Source organism: Penaeus monodon, chromosome 32, assembly GCF_015228065.2.
Source record: "Penaeus monodon isolate SGIC_2016 chromosome 32, NSTDA_Pmon_1, whole genome shotgun sequence".
Lineage (NCBI taxonomy): Eukaryota > Metazoa > Arthropoda > Malacostraca > Decapoda > Penaeidae > Penaeus > Penaeus monodon.
This window is the reverse complement of record NC_051417.1, coordinates 14,330,721-14,332,203: the sequence shown is the minus strand read 5'-3', so window position 1 is coordinate 14,332,203 and position 1,483 is coordinate 14,330,721. Positions and strand designations below refer to the sequence as shown.

Genomic DNA, 1,483 nt, shown 5'->3' with positions numbered 1-1,483 from the left:
ATAAATAAATAGAGAGACAGTTTTCATTGCTAGGTCAAAACTGTATGCAACAGTATGCAATTTATTCACTAAAGTCAAGTCCTCTGATGAAAGCTGACCAAGTATGATGAACTTTTAGCTTTTTGAGATAATAAATAATCCCCCCCCCCCCCCCATAACCATCACCACTAATAAGGACATATATCTTTTCACACTGCATCAATTCAACTCACCTGTGCAATGCCCTGACCAATTCTTTGTAATAGACCCTCAGTGGTGATCGACTTGCAGTTGGAATTTCCTTATCAAGATCTCTTACTGCAACCAGGATCTCCTCCCATCTAATTCCTGAAGTATCAGGATCCCTATGATTCTGTTCAAAAAGATATTTAATCAGCCTCTAGTAGATTTTCATTGAATTATAACTGTATCATTTTGCAAGCAAGAATGGGGGAAATTTTAATTTGATATTTAAGCAGTATGTGTGCATGCATGGGTGTATATATCATTCTGAGCAAAACTGCTACTAGGTTTCCATTAAATCAATACAGAATCACATAATAAGTCACATTAGACTCACCTCTCTCAGGACAATCATAAATTCAAATAGGCGGGACACAAAACGCGCTTGCTGTCTAAGGTTGAACTTTTTGAGAATCTACAAAGAAACATTTTGATTACCATCTCTACTTCTATTATAAAAGGCTATAACACACAGCCACCAAGTTAAAATAAATACATATACTTTTAAAGTAAAATTATAAAGGAGTATAAATATAATAAATGAGCACTTTAGATAAAAATACACAGAATAAGCAATTTTTCAAACTACATATCCTGATAGCTGAACACTTACTCCAAGAAGACTCTGGGACACAGATTCTCCTAGCTGCTTTGCTTCAGCAGTAGTGCCTCGACTGAAGAGAGCTTTATTTTTGAACAGAAGTGAGAGGACACACAAAGCATTTGTCCTCCCAAAGTATTTGTTATTTTTCTCAAATGCAAAGTCCATCATATCTTTCATCAGTTTCCACAGGGCACCCCAGTCAAGTGAGCAGGCTCCAGAATACATTAGGATTTTCTTTTCAGGTTCTCTGTAATGAAAAATATGGAAGATATTAGACAGGTCCACAAGTTCAATAACTCACTAATGTTATGGGGAATGAGTTCCCATGGATAAAAGTGACTTAAGATTAGTTTGATACTCATACATACATTTGACATCTTCCATGATAAATGGACCCCAAATAAGTTTCTTTCATTGGATAAAGGGTCATGTTTTCCTGGATCTTCACTCATTTTTAAGTTTATGCTCATGCTAACTGCTCCTGTAGCATTTTATCACAACATTATCCTTTACTATAATTTAAAATAGTTATGTTCAACCTCCTTTTATATGCTGGAACTGAATGGACTTGAGTGAAACATGATGATAAATAAGATATGCTCAGTTACCAACAAGAGTTCATTAGCAAGTCCTGCATGGCGTCAACTGATTTCCCAA

General features: G+C 35.5%; 1 protein-coding gene across 1 annotated transcript in view; it reads right to left on the bottom strand.

Moving 5' to 3' along the window:
• LOC119593598 (myb-binding protein 1A-like protein) overlaps positions 1-1,483 on the bottom strand; it is a gene marked incomplete in the record, with an annotated part of 20,491 nt that overhangs the window by 661 nt on the left and 18,347 nt on the right. Inside the window, 3 exon segments of the mRNA XM_037942552.1 lie at positions 213-352; positions 560-637; positions 836-1,073. Coding sequence (XP_037798480.1) covers positions 213-352; positions 560-637; positions 836-1,073 — 456 coding nt within the window.